This window comes from Terrapene carolina, unplaced genomic scaffold (assembly GCF_002925995.2).
Source record: "Terrapene carolina triunguis isolate 2854851 unplaced genomic scaffold, T_m_triunguis-2.0 Scaffold96, whole genome shotgun sequence".
Taxonomy (NCBI): Eukaryota; Metazoa; Chordata; order Testudines; family Emydidae; genus Terrapene; species Terrapene triunguis.
In genome coordinates, this window is record NW_020664447.1 from 19,010,258 (window position 1) to 19,025,249 (window position 14,992).

The 14,992-nt window shown below is 40.8% G+C and overlaps 1 protein-coding gene across 2 annotated transcripts in view; it reads left to right on the plus strand.

Moving 5' to 3' along the window:
• TPCN2 (two pore segment channel 2) overlaps positions 1 to 14,992 on the plus strand; it is a 58,339-nt gene that overhangs the window by 20,418 nt on the left and 22,929 nt on the right. For both annotated transcript variants that reach the window (XM_024205056.2, XM_024205057.2), the window contains 6 exons: positions 5,072 to 5,144; positions 7,247 to 7,346; positions 7,756 to 7,821; positions 8,929 to 8,993; positions 14,174 to 14,271; positions 14,708 to 14,789. In XM_024205056.2, the coding sequence (XP_024060824.2) occupies positions 5,072 to 5,144; positions 7,247 to 7,346; positions 7,756 to 7,821; positions 8,929 to 8,993; positions 14,174 to 14,271; positions 14,708 to 14,789 (484 nt within the window). The remainder of the gene's footprint in view (positions 1 to 5,071; positions 5,145 to 7,246; positions 7,347 to 7,755; positions 7,822 to 8,928; positions 8,994 to 14,173; positions 14,272 to 14,707; positions 14,790 to 14,992) is intronic.

Below are 14,992 nucleotides of genomic sequence, written 5' to 3' on the forward strand. Positions count from 1 at the left end.
TTTTACAGTTCTTGGTATCAGCAACAAGTTAGTTACAATCATTAGCAGTAGCATCAGTTTTATCACAAGTGTACATTTACAGTTATTTTTGTCATGCCAAGTCTTTGATTTAGACAAATCATTCTTTAGGTCAGCTTGTTCAATATCCCTTTTGAACCTTTGTAGCTTTTTCTTGACCTCAGGGTCTTCCTTAACATAGGCTTTCAGTTTAACCACTTCCTTGGGGTTTTGGTATTTTAGGTTAACCTGTGGCTTTTATTTGCAAGGTTTAATCCTTCCCTTCCTCCCTATCCAGTAGGGTCAAAATCTGAACTCTCTTTATAACATTGGCTGGCTGGGTGTGTCCTCTTTGCTATCAACTATGTGCAAGTCTTTCTCTCCCCAGTCAGTCAGGTAATTTGCATCAACATAGACACTGGCTTGTTTTACTAATTTTCAGATCCTTAACTGTTACCAATTCCAAGGCTGGACTCTGTCTTAAAGAGATACCTTCCATTTTCACTAGCATGTTAGACTCAAGGTTCTTTTGTCCTTCCATAACCAACCTCTGCTTTCACATGGAATCAGATGTCAAGTCCACTAAGAGACCACAAGACATGTCCAAACTGTCTAGAGATGAGAGTTTATCTGCCATTTTCACTCCATCTGAAACCTTCTCAAAGCTGTACACACTGGGTCTTTCTAAAGCAAAGTCAGTGGATCTATGCACCTCAGAAAGACTCTGGCAGTTGGGAACTGAAACAAGTCTCCCAAACAAACTGTTGCTTTCTCTATACAGTGATTCACCCTGAGTTAACTCAATCAAATCACTTCCATACCCATCAGTTGCAGCAAACTGCTTGCAAAAACTACCCTGAAGATTTTTCTCTTCAGGAATCTTTCTAAGCAACAACCCATTTTTTAACAGAAATTCTGCCTTTACCCTTTTCACCTACGGCTTGCTCTAAAGGAACCTTTTTCTGAGCAACAACAGACTCTTTCTGGGTTTCACTTAAATTCAGAATCACCTCTGTCCCATCAGGAGCATTTTCACAAAACCCCCTTTCAGATAAACTGCTAGACTTCATAGTCACAAGATTTGAAGTATTCTCTTCCTTGTTACAAGTTTCCACACTGTCAGTGGGTAACATAGTCAAATCACCTTCATGCTTCCCTTGTGCCCTGGCTATGATATCACCCTAATCAGACAAGGTTGTCGTATCTTTACCCAGCAACACACTAGCAACAGGCAAAATAGAAGCACCAGAATCGCTTGGTCTCTGGGAGCTATTTATGACATTAACTGGATGCAACCTAGTTACAATGTCACCATCCCTAGCAGACACAAACTTAGGAACATTCCCTTCCTGGGCTTTAGTTAAATCCAGATCCAACTCTAGGACAACTGATAAATTTTCAACTAGCATAAACCGAGAAGCACATTCTGTCTGCTCCACAGACAAAGGACTGGAGAAACATTCCCCTTTAACAGACAGACAGCTTGGGATATCATTTCTCTTGTCCCAGCACACATAGCTGTTCATGGACAATTGCTTGGAGATTGGGGTAGCTCCCTTCATAGGCAAGTCATTACCTCTAACAGACACAGGAACATTTCCTTCACTGTCACAATTCTCCACCCTGATAACAGGTAAAGTATAGGGATACTCATGTTCCACTAACCTTGCCTTCCCAAACTGGTGATTAGACAAAGCCATCAGCTCAGAAGTCTGCCTATGCTTATCTAAACTTCCTTTGCCTTCCCCTGCCTTAACAGATAAACTGCTGTTTTCCACAAGTAGTGTCTTATTACACTGAGCTACTTTAAGCACATCACTTTTACCTGGGTCAGGCTTACTTTCCCAAGCTTTACTAGTCAACAGTTTATCACTTACCAAGAATGTACCCCTTCCTTTCTCAGTTAGGGCTTTAACCTGATCACCAATTTTAATTTGCTCTAGAGAAACATCTTCCTGAGCCTTATCTAATGCCAGATTCACTTCTGAGATACCAGACAGACACTCAGAAATTTTTTTCCATGTATGCACTGCTTCTTTGCACAAACAGCCATCTTCCTCAGACAAACATTTGGAGAAACCCTCCATAGACAAATCCTTGCCCCTAATAGATGCAGGCTCAGGATTATTTCTTTCCTGTGACTGGTTTATGTCATCAACTTGACCGAACAAAGTTTTAATATCATCCCCAATCAAACGATCCTTAGGAAATAACTTCATTACACCAGATATAACTTCATGTTTAACACCATTCCATTCAAGATGGATTCTGGCTAAAGGCACACTTACAGTAAACTCATAGAGGATTACAAAATTCATACTCTATTTGGTAAATAATCTTCCTCTTTGACAAGATCTGCTTTAACAAGAGTGATGTTAGAAGCTGTAATTTGCCCTAAACAGCTTTTACCATTGACTTTTACATTCTCTGCACAACTTATGGGGTTACCTTGACCCAAGCTCACAGTAAAAGCATTTACATAAAAGATAGCAATGTTGGGGTAAATTTGATTACACACGTCTGCTTAGAGTCAAACAACATACCAACTTTGTTACAAACTGGATAGATTCTATCCCCATCTTTGCTGTTGAGAGGAGCTGGCTTTTCAGGATGATACAGTTCCTGCTGTTCCTTTATTCTTCTGAGTTGGAGCTTAAGTCTGTCCACTTCTGCCTTAACTTCTAGTTCCTGGAATTGAATATATGCCATTCTTTGTTCATGATCAAAACACAGGCATTTTCTTTCAGCACCTTCTCCTTCCATATCAGCTATTTTTTGTTTTTGTTCAAGTTCTAGCTGCTGGTTTCTCACTGCAAGCACTTTCGCTGGGTCTGCTTCCTTATCACTGGCAATTAACAGATTTTTCAGTTCCTGCTCTGGAGCCTTTTGCTTAAAATCCAACCTACTCTGTAAGCACAAATCTTCTGTGCTTTTTCTGTCAGAATCTTGATCCTGGGTCTCTCACTGTAACTAATTTTTAACTCTTACACTCTCCAATATCAAAATTAAATTTTGACAAGCGTGTGGTTCTGATCCAAAAACCCAGTTAATCTGTAGTAACGTGTATCCAAGCACGACTATGCCACTGTGAGCAGGGTCCTAGTGGGGAGCCAGCTGTAGTTACTCAATTAGGGTGAACTGCAAAGAATGGGGCAGACAATCCCCATAAAGCTGGTGGATATTCCAATACTTAGATTTACCAAGCCAGCATAAAACAGCTTCTTTATTACCTTACTGGTTACTCAGAAACAACACAGTTCCCTTAAAAAGAACAGGAGTACTTGTGGCACCTTAGAGACTAAAAAATTTATTTCAGCATAAGCTTCCGTGGGCTACAGCTCACTTCTTCAGATGCATAGCTTTCGTGGGCTACAGCTGTGCATCTGAAGAAGTGAGCTGTAGCCCACGAAAGCTTACGCTGAAATAAATTTGTTAGTCTCTAAGGTGCCACAAGTACTCCTGTTCTATTTAGTTCCCTTAAAGTGATCCAACCTCAGGCCTCCATCCAGGTACCCACATCAGATATGATGAAAATTTCGGTAAATCTTATTTCATCATATAAAAGAAAAGGTTCTGCCAATCCCAAAGGACCAGACACATTACCTCCCAGGTTAATGAATGTTTCAGATCTTACCCAAATACACGCTACAGCCAATTCTTATTAACTAAACTAAAATTTATTAAAAAAACAAAAGAGAGAGAGTATGGTTAAAAGATCAATCTACATCCAGACATGAGTTCAATTCATTGAGGTTCAGATTCACAGCAGAGATGGTGAGCTTTGTAGTTGCAAAGAGTTCCTTTAGAATTCAGTTCATAGGTCATAGTCCAATGTCCAAATCTCCTATTCAGGGCATACCAGCATAACTGGGACCTCAGTCTTGCAACTCAAACTTCCCCTGCAGAAGCTTAAGCAGATCTGAGATGACAGAATCAGAGCCAAGGATCTTTTATACAATTTCATGTCCTGTTTGACAAGTTGGGAGTTTCTCGGGGAACAAAAGGTAATTAGGATGACTTTGAAGGAGATCCATCACCATACTTAGCTATACGAATTAACATAAGGCCATTTGCTTGTTCCTCCACCATTCACAGTACATTTCACAGAGAGATGAATACCGAGATATCCTGTGTTTACAATTCATTTAAATGATATCAGAGTACAGCATAGACAGGGACTGTTGATTACATTATCGTCCCTTCTCATACATATGTAAATACACAAACATTATCATTATCCCTACATGTCTTTTAAGGGTTATTTATTTTGCAGGATGTTTAACCCTTTCTAGCCATGCGTCATGACTATGTACATTAATCCTCATAACCCCCTTGCATGAGGGGAAACAGGCATCAACTGGTTAAGTGATTTGTCCAGGACCTGTGAGAGAATCTGTTTCAGAGCTGTGAGTAGAACATAGGGAATTCTTGGCTCCCAGTTATGAACTCAAACCATTAGGCTACCTTCTCCCATGATGCATTTATTGCAGGGTGCTTTACTTCAGTATTTTCATTCTTGGGGGAGCGTTAGCAGTACAGATATTGCATTGTATTTTCTTATTAGAAGCCTTTAACTAGAAATCAAAGTAAGGAGTGCAATCACACAGCATGATGCTTTTTTAAAGAGACCTGTTCCTGCGCATGCATGTGTATGGTATATAGACTTTGCTATATTCCCTCACATCTATTTGATTGACACAGAGTATATTAATCTTAGAATCAAAGATATATACAAACCCACTAAGACTATATATTTTTGCCAAAGAAGGTCATAAGGCCTAATGCTATAGAAACAATCCTTATAATTAAGTGACAGAAGACTGTGACCCTGATTTAGATGCATTTAGATGCATGCTTAAGTCCCATTGACTTCAGTCCTGCAGTCAATTTTGATTGAAGTCAATGACACATGCTTATGGGTCCTGAATTGAGATGCTTTTCCAAATGAGGCCTGTATGATTTGTTTGTTACTTTGCTCTAGCTTTTTTTAAAAACATTGATTTTGTTTAGGACTGTGTCCTCTTGTGTTTTAGCAAAAGAACTAATGTTGACATATATATTTTCTCTCTGATAGTGTTGTTCTGCTGCTAGCTGTTCACTTGTGTCTCTTTACCATGTTTGGCATGCTGCTGTTTGCTCGATCAAAGGTAACTAATAACTAACATTTATGCTGTGACAAATCCCAGTGTTGTTTTTTCTCGCCTGAGTGGCTTTTGCATATGTTGGTTGTCTGATTAAACCAGAGAAACCCATTCCCCAAGAACAGATAGGTTCCCCAACCTTCTTTGTCAGAACTCTTGGGATGGATTTATAATCTCTTACAGGAGGGTTGTTTTTAGAAACTGAATTACAAAACATACACATTCTGATGTTTGCTGTACTATATATTTAAGAATGCATTGGAAGGTCACTTCCAAACCAGTTTTATGGTCTCTTCTTTCTCACTCTCAAAATGCTATATCTCCAAAACTGAACTTCGTCTTCATTTCTGAGCTGTGACTACACTAACTTCCCTACTGCATTTTTTTTATCCCTTTGCCTAGTTCTGTTCATAGCAATCCTGGCTGACATGGTGGTAAAAATGCCAGCAGCCTTATCCATGGAGGAGCTTCCAGTGTTGTTACAGTTGCATTGGTATTAGCACAGGTGAGAATTTTAAAGTGGGAACAGAAAGGCTAGTGTAGTAAAGGCCCTAAAATTGCATTATGTAAACAGGGTCTTGTATGTTTGTGTGTGTGTGTATGTATGTGTATGTATATAAATATATAAATATATAAATATATATATATAGAGAGAGAGAGAGAGAGAGAGAGAGAGAGAGAGAGAGAGAGAGAGAGAGAGAAACACGAACGAGAACACCCACGTGTCCTGAGTAAATTTGTTCTTGAGCTTACTTGAGTTCATTTAGAAATGAAGTATCCAGGTGAGAGAGTGCAAGCAGGCCTATCTCTAGCAATGGGAGAAGCTATTTGGCAGAAGACCTGGGAGATGTCAGAGGGTCTCTGTGCAAGACGGTGGGGGTTTCCTCCCGTATGAAGACAGCGCAAGTGACAACTGTGTTTGAGAATAGTTCTCAGGCTGTGGTTTCAGGGCCTTTTTTAAACACAACTGTCACTAACCTGGCTTGTTCTTCAGTGCGGTTAGGGCCCGAGGACCTGTGCATGGTGAAAAACTGAGTGTCGGCTGTCCGAAACTAATAAGATCTGTTTCTGCGTTGTATTATAGACATGATCTGTTTTAATTGTATCCACAAATTGTTCTACAGCTTTGCCTATAGGGTGCTAAGTTACTTGTTAATCATTTTACCACACCTTGACAGAGGAACCTTAGAATAAGAGTTTGGAAAAGCTATTGTAATTTAGTTTGGAATCATGATTGGTTTCCCATCTGCACTGTAAGATAGAACTGTGTTAGGCCTTGTCTACACTGCCACTTTACAGCGCTGTAACTTTCTCTCTTAGGGGTGTGAAAAAACAGCCCCCTGAGTGCTGCAAGTTTCAGCGCTGTAAAGTGGCAGTGTAGACAGTGCAGCAGCGCTGGGAGCTACGCCTCTCGTGGGGGTGTTTTTTTTTACAGTGCTGGGAGAGCTCTCTTCCAGCGCTGGTGCCGCGACTACACAGCCACGTTAAAGCGCTGCTGTGGCAGCGTTTTAACATTGGTAGTGAAGACATCCCCTTAGTGTCTGCAGACTGTACAGCTTCCCATACAGGCTTGACTTTTGCAGTGTAGATAGAGGCCTAAGATGCTACTGTCTGCATTAAGGTTTCTTATGTTGGTGATTTTATCATACTCAGAAGCCCATTCTCTCCGATGTACCGAGCTGCCCTCTCTGCGTGGAGGGGATGCTCTTTTCATCTTTGTGCCATGATCAGAATTGCTACACTCCCTCTTTCTGGCATTATCTTCCCTCCCATGTCCATAGACTTTAGGCAGACCTAAATCCTGTATTAACACTTCTACATCTTGCCGTTTTTAACTATGTTCTTTCTTACGTTTTAATGATGTCTGCCTGAAGGTGCTACAGCAGCATAACTGATTGATTGTATCAGAACCTTGCATGTAAGTTGCCTACATCTTCTACACTACTCTCACAGCTCTCTTCCACCTTGCTTAGTAGACTTGGCTGTCTGTATTGTATCAAGCAGTGAAAAGGGTTCTTGGGTCATTCTTAACTGATTTTCCCTGGCAAGACACAGGCTTGTTGACAGCTCAGTGTTGCTTTGGTAATAATATGGGTCTCTGTGTCTAGGATAAGCAGCAAGACAAGGAATGGGTGGGATATTTTCACAATTTGCCAGATTCACTGACTTCACTGCTGGTGCTGCTGACTACTGCAAATAACCCTGATGGTGAGCAATCCAAAGTCATTCTCATATCCTCTCTCCTATTAACAATATAAAATAGTTGATGGAATGGATTCCATTGCTCCCCTTAATTTACAGTCTGACCACAATCAAATGATCCTAAATATTCTTACTATTCTTCCATATAATGGTTCCTTCTGCAATTAGTGAGAAAACTGCAAGGACTACTCCAAATTTGTGTCCTTTTTAACTCTTTAAAGCCTTTAAAGATTTCTCCAACTTCTGCCCCCATTGAAACAATTTAAACTGTCGTAGTTTCATTGACTTAAGCTATTACAATTACCCCAGCTAATTTGCCCCATGGTCTCCACCTATACCAGATCAGGATTTTAAGTGTTTGTTTCTTTCAGGCACAACATTCCTAACTCCCATTTGTTTTAAAACTTTTATACAGTGATGATTCCTGCATATTCTAAGAATCGAGCCTATTCTATCTTCTTCATACTCTTCACTGTGTTGGGTAAGTCACCTGTTCTCTTCAGTAACTTCGGGTTTGTACACACTACCACTTATGTCCGCATAACTTATGTTGCTCAAGGGTGTGAATAAGCCACCCCCCCGGAGTGACATAAGTTACATCGACCTAAGTGCTGGTGTGGACAGTGCTATATCGGTGTGAGAACTTCTCCCACTGACATAGCTAACGCTTCTCGTGGAGGTGGTTTTATTATGCCAACGGGCAAGCTCTCTCCCGTCGGCCAAGAGCATCTTCACCAGACATGCTACAGCAGCACAGCTGCAGCACTTCTAGTGTAGACCAGCCTGTAGAGTGCTAAGTTACTTGTTAATCATTTTACCACACCCTGACAGAGGAACCTTAGAATTGGAGTTTGGAAAAGCTGTTGTTTTAATTTTTTTCTGGGATTTATAACCACAATAGTCTTCTTTCTTTGTGTTTCTTTTACTTAAACTTTGCAGTTTTATTTAACTCTGTGAAGTATCTTGAAGTATAGTTTTCATGAAAGATGCTTACAGCAATTTTTCTCATTTTTAGATAGGTTAGTCCATGACCTGTTGTTAGCTCAAACTTTTGTAGAGCCATACATGCAAACTATTGGCAAATTTTATTAGTTGGGCTGGTGGGGAGGGCAAGAATCAGATATTTGTTGTGAGGAAACTAATTGTGTTGAATTTTAGAGTCACTTTACCAGCTTACTGTGCAACATATGCAAACATTGTTGTAATTTAATTCTTATTTTTTTCTATCAAAGTTTTAAGATGTAAAGTTCTAGTCAGTTGAAAAATCTTCATTAGTTTCTGCATTTACAAATACTTCTGTCTTAAAACCTGACTTCTTGTTATAGCTCTGCTTATTATTTAAGTGAGCAATAGAAATGTTGAGTTTGATTTCTCTCTTGGTGGCTATTGTAAAAATGTTGTAATGGCTCCTGTTTTATGAGCTAGCAATATTCAAATCCTACAGGTTTGTTGTTTCACCAAAAAATGACTGTGTGTTTAGGTCCAGATTATTCATTGTGTGGCTTAGACTCAGGCAAACACGATATGATTCAAAGAAACTGAACTAAATGTCCAGTGGATCTCACTATATGTATTTCTTCTCTTAAAGGAAACCTGTTTCTGATGAACTTGCTGACAGCGATAATATACAATCAGTTTCGAGGATACCTTCTGGTGAGTAAAACGTGCCTTTTTTGTTGCTGCTAAGTGCTAATCACACTATTGCTCAGCCATAAGATAGCTCTAAGTCTGAAATGCACGGGAGTGGAGTTTGAAATTATCTGGTGTAATCAAAGCGGCACAACCTCTTTGATTGGGGACACAGTTACAATACTATAAAGGCGTGTATACTAGTGTAGTATAAAGGCGTGTATACTAGTGTAGCTTCTTCCTGTAAGGGAAGAGGAGTAAGCTATACCCCAGTGTAACTGTGTTCTCGCACTAGAATTTGTACAGATTTAACTATTGTAAAAAACCTCCACCCCTCACCAAAATAGCTGTATCAGAACTCTGTGGCTCAGGCCTAGGTGTATTACTATTTACAGTACATAGCACAATAGGTCCCCTTTCTTGGTTGGGGCCTTTAGGTGCTATTTTAATAGATAAAAATAACAATAATAAAAAAATCACTGTTTTATATTTCTCCTGCATGATTCAGCATGTGAAATCATCAAGTCAGAAGTGGTGACTGGTCCTCACTACAAATCGTGTTACTATAACTTCTGCCTGTAAAGAGAACCTTTTCTCTCCATTTTATTTGTATTTTATGCTTAGACTGTATTGTGGCACATGCTGTAATTTAAAGTGCAAACCACTGAACTTGCTGCAGAACTTGAGTTCCATGGAAGTGACTAGCCAGTCAATTACAAGGAGACATTAATCTGGCTTGTTGCTGAATCTTCATTCCCCCTTTGCCACCGTTTATTCATTGGGTGGTGGGGGGGGAGAGTTACTGCCTGAGATGCAGGTATATCCATGGATACTTAAATTCAAATAAAAGGAGTCTATGATGTATAAAGAATCAGTCGTACACTATAAACTCCTCTGCACCTTTCAGTAGTGCATTAAGCAATGTGGGGATTGTTCTCTCTCATCCTTTCCTCTAGGGGAGAGTTGTGTGTTCAGTGTAGTGCTTTGTTTTGGTTTGCTTTAAAATGTACATGCTGCTAAGTGTTTATATTGGAGAAGGCAGGTCAAAGAAACAGGCCTTGCCCCTGGAGCAGGAGATAGTGAGACTTGTAATGGTCCTTAGCTCCTGGGGGAGTTTGTTGCAGTCTTGGACGGACCACTGAGCATGCTCCGTCTCCTGCACAGACAAGCTTTACCTTATTTGTGTCAGTGTTGCCCTCCAGGTGAGGTGAAGCTTGGATCGCTTCAGCAGGAAGGGCTGTGAGTGCTAACTCAAGGTACGTCTTCACTTACATCCGGGTCCGGATGTAAGCAATCGGTTTTCTGAGTTCGATTTATCGCGTCTGATTAAGACGCGATAAATCGATCCCGGATCGATCCCGGAAGTGCCCCGGATCGATCACGGAAGTGCTCGCCGTCAACGCTGGTACTCCAGCTCGGCGAGCGGAGTACGCAGCATCGACGGGGGAGCCTTCCTGCCGCGTCTGGACCGCGGTAACTTCGGACTAAGGTACTTAGAATTCAGCTACGTTATTAACGTAGCTGAATTTGCGCACCTTAGTCCGAAGTGGGGGGGGTTAGTGTAGACCAGGCCTCAGAAATGAAAAATCATGAAACGGTGAATACAGGAAGAGGTATTAACACGATAAAGGAATGAATCCCACAGCATTTGACATGTTAGTGTCCCTCATTTTTGAGTCTCTTGCACGTTGTACCCACATGTGGTCCTTGGCAGCCTGAGAGAGAGCTATGGGTAAGAGTGAGTCAGTGAGAGGAATAGGGAAAGGCTCTCTCTCCCTCAAACAGGATTGGATATTAGGTTTTACACTCACTGCCTTTCCAGCTGAATGACTTTCAACAGTAAGTGAGGATGCTTGATTTACAATGTAGGTAGTCTCGGGACTGTTCAAGATTGGTGACATTGAAGAGATAAGCTTTTATCTTACCTTAAAACTAGGGCTGTCAAGCGATTTAAAAAAATTAATCATGATTAATCGCACTGTTAAACAAGAATAGAATACCATTTATTTAAATATTTTTGGATGTTTTCCTACATTTTCAAATATATTGATTTCAATTACAACACAATACAAAGTGTACGGTGCTCACTTTATATTTATTTTTTATTACAAGTATTTGCACTGTAAAAAAATTAAAAAAAAAGTGTTTTTCGATTCACCTCATACAAGTACTATAGTGCAATCTCTTTATCATGAAAGTTGAACTTACAAATGTAGAATTATGTACAAAAAAAGCTGCATTCAAAAACAAAACAATGTAAAACTTCAGAGCCTACAAGTTCACTATGTCCTACTTCTTATTCAGCCAATTGCTAAGAAAAACAAGTTTGTTTACATTTGCAGGAGATGATGCTGCCCGCTTCTTGTTTACAGTGTCACCTGAAAGTGAGAACAGGCATTCTCATGGCACTGTTGTAGCTGGCGTCGTAAGATATATACGTGTCAGATGCACTAAAGATTCATATGTCCCTTCATGCTTCAACCATCATTCCAGGGGACATGCGTCCATGCTGATGACGGGTTCTGCTTGATAACAATCCAAAGCAGTGTGGACCGACGCATGTTCATTTTCATTATCTGAGTCAGATGCCACCAGCAGAAGGTTGATTTTCTTTGTTGGTGGTTCGGGTTCTGTAGTTTCCGCATTGAAATGTTGCTCTTTAAAGACTTCTGAAAGCATTCTCCATACCTCATCCATCTCAGATTTTGGAAGGCACTTCAGATTCTTAAACCTTGGGTCAAGTGCTGTAGCTATTTTTAGAAATCTCACATTGGTACCTTCTTTGCATTTTGTGAAATCTGCAGTGAAAGTGTTCTTAAAATGAACATCATCTGTTGGGTTATCATCCGAGACTGCTATAACATGAACTATATGGCAGAATGTGGGTAAAACAGAGCAGGGGACATACAATTCTCCCCCAAGGATTCAGTCACAAATTTAATAAACACATAATTTTTTTAAACGAGCGCCATCAGCATGGAAACGTCCTCTGGAATGGTGCTTGAAGCATGAAGGGGCATACGAATGTTTAGCATATCTGGCATGTAAATACCTTGCAATGCCAGCTACAGAAGTGCCATGCAAATGCCTGTTCTCACTTTCTGGTGACACTGTAAATAAGAAGAGGGCAGCATTATCTCCTGTAAATGTAAACAAACTTGTTTGTCTTAGGGATTGGCTTAATAAGAAGTAGGACTTAGTGGACTTGTAGGACTTGAAGTTTTACATTGTTTTGTTTTTGAGTGCAGTTATGTAACAAAAAAAACTACATTTGTAAATTGCACTTTCATGACAAAAAGATTGCACTACAGTACTTGTATGAGGTGAAATGAAAAATACTATTTCTTTTGTTTATCATTTTTACAGTGCAAATATTTGTAATAAAAAATAATATGCACTTTGATTTCAGTTACAACACAGAATACAATATATATGAAAATGTAGAAAAACATCCAAAATATTTAATAAATTTCAATTGGTATTCTCTTATTTAACAGTGCAATTAAAACTACAATGAATTGCGATTAATTTTTTTGAGTTAATCTTGTGAGTTAACTGCGATTTATCGACAGCCCTACTTAAAACTGCTGCCACCACCTTCTTGAGCATAGATCTTGGAAGATGGCTTTTCCATTGTCTCTGAATTAACCTGGGTCCTTGCTTTTATTATCATAGAAGAGCTTTTCCTGGGACTGATTTATTGTATTTTGATGTATAGTATGCTTTTAGGGGGAAAGAGGCTGCCAATCCTAGGCCATTAATTAAGAATATGTCAAGTGAGCACTGTGGGGTTGAGGAGAAGGAAGAATGAATAAGAAATCACAGGCTGACAATGACTAAGATCAGTTCTTGGTATCTCCCACAGCATTCACTCTGCTTCCTCTTTCACCTACCCACCCTCTTAGTTATTTTTCTTTAGAACTGCAGGAGGAGTTCCCACGTAAGTGCCTCTTTCTACGAGGTGGTTGAGCGGGCCTTTGTACTGCCCATGCTTCCTCGATATTCCTTCTTCAGATCATGATCTCTCCTCCCATAGGGAACAATCCTACCATTTAGACATAGCACTGCCGAATTCCTCCTGGTGCTCAGAAGTGCACAGGGGGAATGTTTCTGCTGCTGTGCCCCTCGAGGAGTGCAGCATACTCCCTGCGATACCCAACTCACTCCAGGAACCTGTGCAAAGTGGATGTTGCTCCCAGGCTCCCACACCCTTTGAGGCAATGTGCGCTCTACGGGGAGCAGTCTTGGGCTTTCCTTGGGGGGAGGGGTCTGTGAATGTGACAGATACAAAAAGTGGGGAAATGCCGTGCATATTCCTTTCCTGCTCACCACTCCCCACCTGTCTCAGTTTCCACTACAGAAAGATAGTGGAGAGATGCACATACTGACCATGACGGTTGCTAGTGTGAAAAAGTCTTATATAAAAAAAGTACAGATAAGACAAAAATGGCTGGGGGCCTGCTTTTGGTGGGATCTTAACCGACACTGTTCTTCTACATGGATGGTGGTGCACATTTATGCTTTTGGATACTCTAATACCACTCATCACCTGCACATTCTGGAGTTAGTTCCTCCAAAAGTGTGCTCACACCAATGGAGGCCAGGGTTTGAAAATCAGGCCCTGGATGTTTACGTGAACTCAGATGGTCCCCCATTTTCTTTCCCTTTTACTGTCCAATCTCAAGGAAGAGAGGGGGTAGGAAATCTCCAAAACCAGCCATGATTCCTGGGGATGCCAGAAGGCCAGTGTGTTCTCTGGCCAGAAGTCTTGGTCCTGTGGGGGGGGGGGGGGGGGGGTGGCATTCTTCTCCTCTGTACCCTGTCTCCTTGCTCATGCCTAGCAATTGCAGGACTCTTATGTCTTCTTGCTCTCTCTGAGCAATATGTCTTCTCTTGGACTCCACTGATCTCAGCCTTGAAACTTTTTAAAGTTACCCTTTAAACTGCAGAGCAAATATACAATTGGACTCTGTAGATGGACTGCGGGTGGCTAGTGGTGGGGGAATTGGCAGAGAGTGGGTGACCTGCCCTTCCTGAAACCCACACTTAACTGAACTGAAATGGCTCCTTTTGAGGCTTGCAGTTTGCTTTGGTTTGAGAGATGGGCAATGACTCAGGGCACTCTTCATTTCAGCTACGCGCGTTGCCTCTGTAATAGCTACTGAAAGGTAACTTCGCTCCTCTGTATTGTTTTCACTGTATAGAAATCGGTTCAGTCCTCGCTCTTGAGGAGACGCTTAGGAATCCGGGCTGCATTCGAAGTGCTGTGCTCCCTGAAGGAGAGTTCTGTCAGTACAAATGAGTAAGTGAAGAATGTATGTTGCTGTGGGGGAAGAGAGCAATATTTTCCCTCCAGTTGTGTCTGTTACTTCTCCTGAGATTCCCTTTTTTGGGGGGAAGACAGATTATCACCCATCTATTTATTTAATGGGCTGTTTTTCTGGCTGCCTCTCTCCTGCACCCTGTTATATTATATCCTTATCATTTAAACACAGTTCTGAGGCTCTCATTTGTGTCTGTCTTATAGGTGGGGGAAGATGGAAGCCGGTTTTTGCTTTCACACCTAATCTTCCATGTCTGTTGTAATTGCTTTAACAAATAAGCACAGGGCTGGAGTTAAGAGCAGCACTTTGATGGTGCCTTCATGAGAGGCAGGGGAGACAGATTATATTTCAAGATGTCCGTCAGAGTTAATTGTCTCCGTCTCTTTTTTTTTCTTTAATTTTATTTTTAAACAGATTGTGTGTCAGTGCTAATACCTTACTACAAGTGCTTCAAAAAGTTGAAATGGATTCTTGCTGCAAGCAAGCCATCTTGAGGGTAGGAATCTGATTTTGTTTGATTAGGTTCATATCAGTTCTTGTTAAAAGTTCTGGCCTGATAGCCCTGGAGACTGAAGTCTTCTGTTTAACCACAGAGCAGGTCTGAGAGTGGTCACATCAGCAGAAGCTTCTTCCCACTGCCCTGCCAATATCGGAATCCCCTCTGAGTGTGAGAGCAGAGGTCAGGTTGGGCTGCAAGAC